Source organism: Convolutriloba macropyga, chromosome 8, assembly GCF_964194025.1.
Source record: "Convolutriloba macropyga chromosome 8, txConMacr16.3, whole genome shotgun sequence".
Classification (NCBI taxonomy): Eukaryota; Metazoa; Xenacoelomorpha; order Acoela; family Convolutidae; genus Convolutriloba; species Convolutriloba macropyga.
Window position 1 is genome coordinate 51,066,687 of NC_134475.1, and position 2,265 is coordinate 51,068,951.

The 2,265-nt window shown below is 36.3% G+C and overlaps 1 protein-coding gene across 1 annotated transcript; it reads left to right on the top strand.

Moving 5' to 3' along the window:
* Positions 1–587: 587 nt before the first annotated feature.
* On the top strand, positions 588–1,917 carry LOC142345102 (uncharacterized). The gene is made up of 4 exons (XM_075397187.1): positions 588–695; positions 871–1,023; positions 1,224–1,455; positions 1,661–1,917. Exons 1-4 carry the CDS (start codon positions 588–590, stop codon positions 1,780–1,782), a joined length of 615 nt encoding a protein of 204 aa, XP_075253302.1. The 3' UTR covers positions 1,783–1,917.
* Positions 1,918–2,265: the final 348 nt, after the last annotated feature.

Consider the following 2,265-nt stretch of genomic DNA (forward strand, 5'->3'; position numbering starts at 1 on the left):
GTTCACCGATTAAATGTTCCTAAGCTCTTTTGAGAGTTCGATTGACTCCGTTTATATTCGATCTGTTAATATGATCCGTTAATAAGAATTCGGCGTAGGTAGGGTTAGTATTTTGACACCGTAGCTGATTGCAGGTAGATGCTGAAAAAAAGATGCTCTAACTTTGTTTGCGAGATTTTATTCAACTATTTGTTAATGTTTGTTAATGTTAGTTAACTCTTTAGTGCTTGTTTGAATCCTGAAACTGGACGAAGCTAAGATTATCATTTTGTCAATATAGTAGATAATAGCTGCGTTTTCTGCAGTAATTTTTTGCAGTTGAAAAATTTGTAATATCCGGAAAAATTCAGACTTTTTGCTATTATTGTAGACGTTTCTCTTGTTTTATTCTTATTCGTTCTGCCGTTAGATTTAAGTTCTGTTTTGTTTATAAGCAAATTGATGCCTTATTTCTGGAACCTAATTCAATTTTGTTTTGAATTTTTGATAGAATGCGAAATGCCCAAGTAAAAACTTTGGATCTTAACTGATGGTCTTCAAAAAAAAAATTGCCTTCAGATTTGCGTTGCGCTTAATTTCGTTGAGAAATGGAGAAGATAGATGATAATCAATGTAGTTCTGCCAAATTCTCTATGAAACCTGTTGTTTTGTTAGAAGATCAAGGAAGTAGAGATGCTAACTCAGCGAACAATGAGGTAAACTTCATCGTTTGTTTAAAGGATATTCTATGATCTCAGCTAGGATCAAATGGTTTTTGGGAATATTTTCGAAATTATTTGCTCAGAAAGTTTTCTAAATGAGATTTTAATGGTTACTATGAGAGTTGAAGTAGGACTACGTCATATGACTTTGTCTTGGTTGTGGTTTCAGCATGTCTTAAAAGCTAAGAAACTGAAGTTGGACGAGAAAGGAGTTTGCATTAACGCCTTGAAAAATGTTGAGGAAGCACTGAGGCGTAGCAACAAATTGGAAGTTGAGGCGCGCAACCAAATGCTAGCGGTTTCGAAGATGCTCAGGCAAATCGTTAGTTAGCTGAATACTCTGTTTCGAGGTTTTATTATAGTAGTTGAGCGGATTAATTCCTATCTTTCTGGTTTTCAAATGCGTCAATGTTTATTTACAATATGGCATCACGCTCTCCGCTGGACTTTTGAGTGTAATGTCTGTTAGCAGTTTTACGGGAAAGCGTTTTTAGTTGACTGAGAGAAATATTTTTTGTTCAGAATACCAAGGAGGCTGAGAAGCGTCGTAAAGAAGCTAACAAACATCTTTTCTATAAAGGAAAGGACCTCCTGGCGTATGACGGTGCACGAGATGACTATGCTGGTTTTGGTCGTTACCTAAGCCGGTGCATTCTTTCGAAGGAAGAGCGCATGAAAACTTGCTGGTTTGCGCAGCGGATGACTATAAAAGGGAGAGTTAATGCCTCTATTGAGGACGAAAAATTTTTTCGGGGTAACTTTTTTAAGCTCTCTGAGTGGATGTTTTTTATGATCTAAACTTTAGTCAACTTAAGCATATCTCGAGCACTATTATAGAGAGAAGTTTTTCTTGAAAAACGCTGTACAGAACAGTGACTGCGCTTAGTTGTAGTTTGAAATCTTGAGATTGTTTCAATGTGTTAGTAGTTTATTCGTATAATCAACTATTAGTTGTTTAGATGCTGTCAAAATGTTCTGCGGTGACAACTTGTATGCTCTCCGTCGGGTTAAGGATGCGGCAAATGCATTGGGAGTCAGAGAACGTGCTTCATTGAGTTCTGGTGTATCTGACAATAACTAGAAACATAATTATTCTACTGGTGTTCATGTTTTGTGTATAGTTGATTTCATGCAATTGCGTTTTTGTCAGCGCTCTGAAAAGGACGCTGGCAGTTTTTGAAAAGTTTTTGATATTGTAACTAGTTTTACGTGAACTTCTGCATCTGTGAAACATTGTTTCCGTTACATTTAAATACTTATGAAGACGCAAATTATGTGAGCCTTTGTTTTTGTGCACAATAATTCATTGTAGTTTTGCTCTAGAAAATTGTTGAGATAAGACAGGCTTCAGATCAATTTCAGTTGAAAACTTACTGCGAATTTGTCGAAAGGCGTTCTGATTTTTAAACATTTTTCCAGACAAGAATGACTCAGAGCAACGCGAAATTCTATTCATCTGCAGCAAAAAGTTTTGTTCAGTCGGGTGTGAAATGGAAACAGCTAGCCAAAATTGACTCTGAATTGACAAAAAAGTGGGTAGATGGGACCAATTTCTCTTCTCACA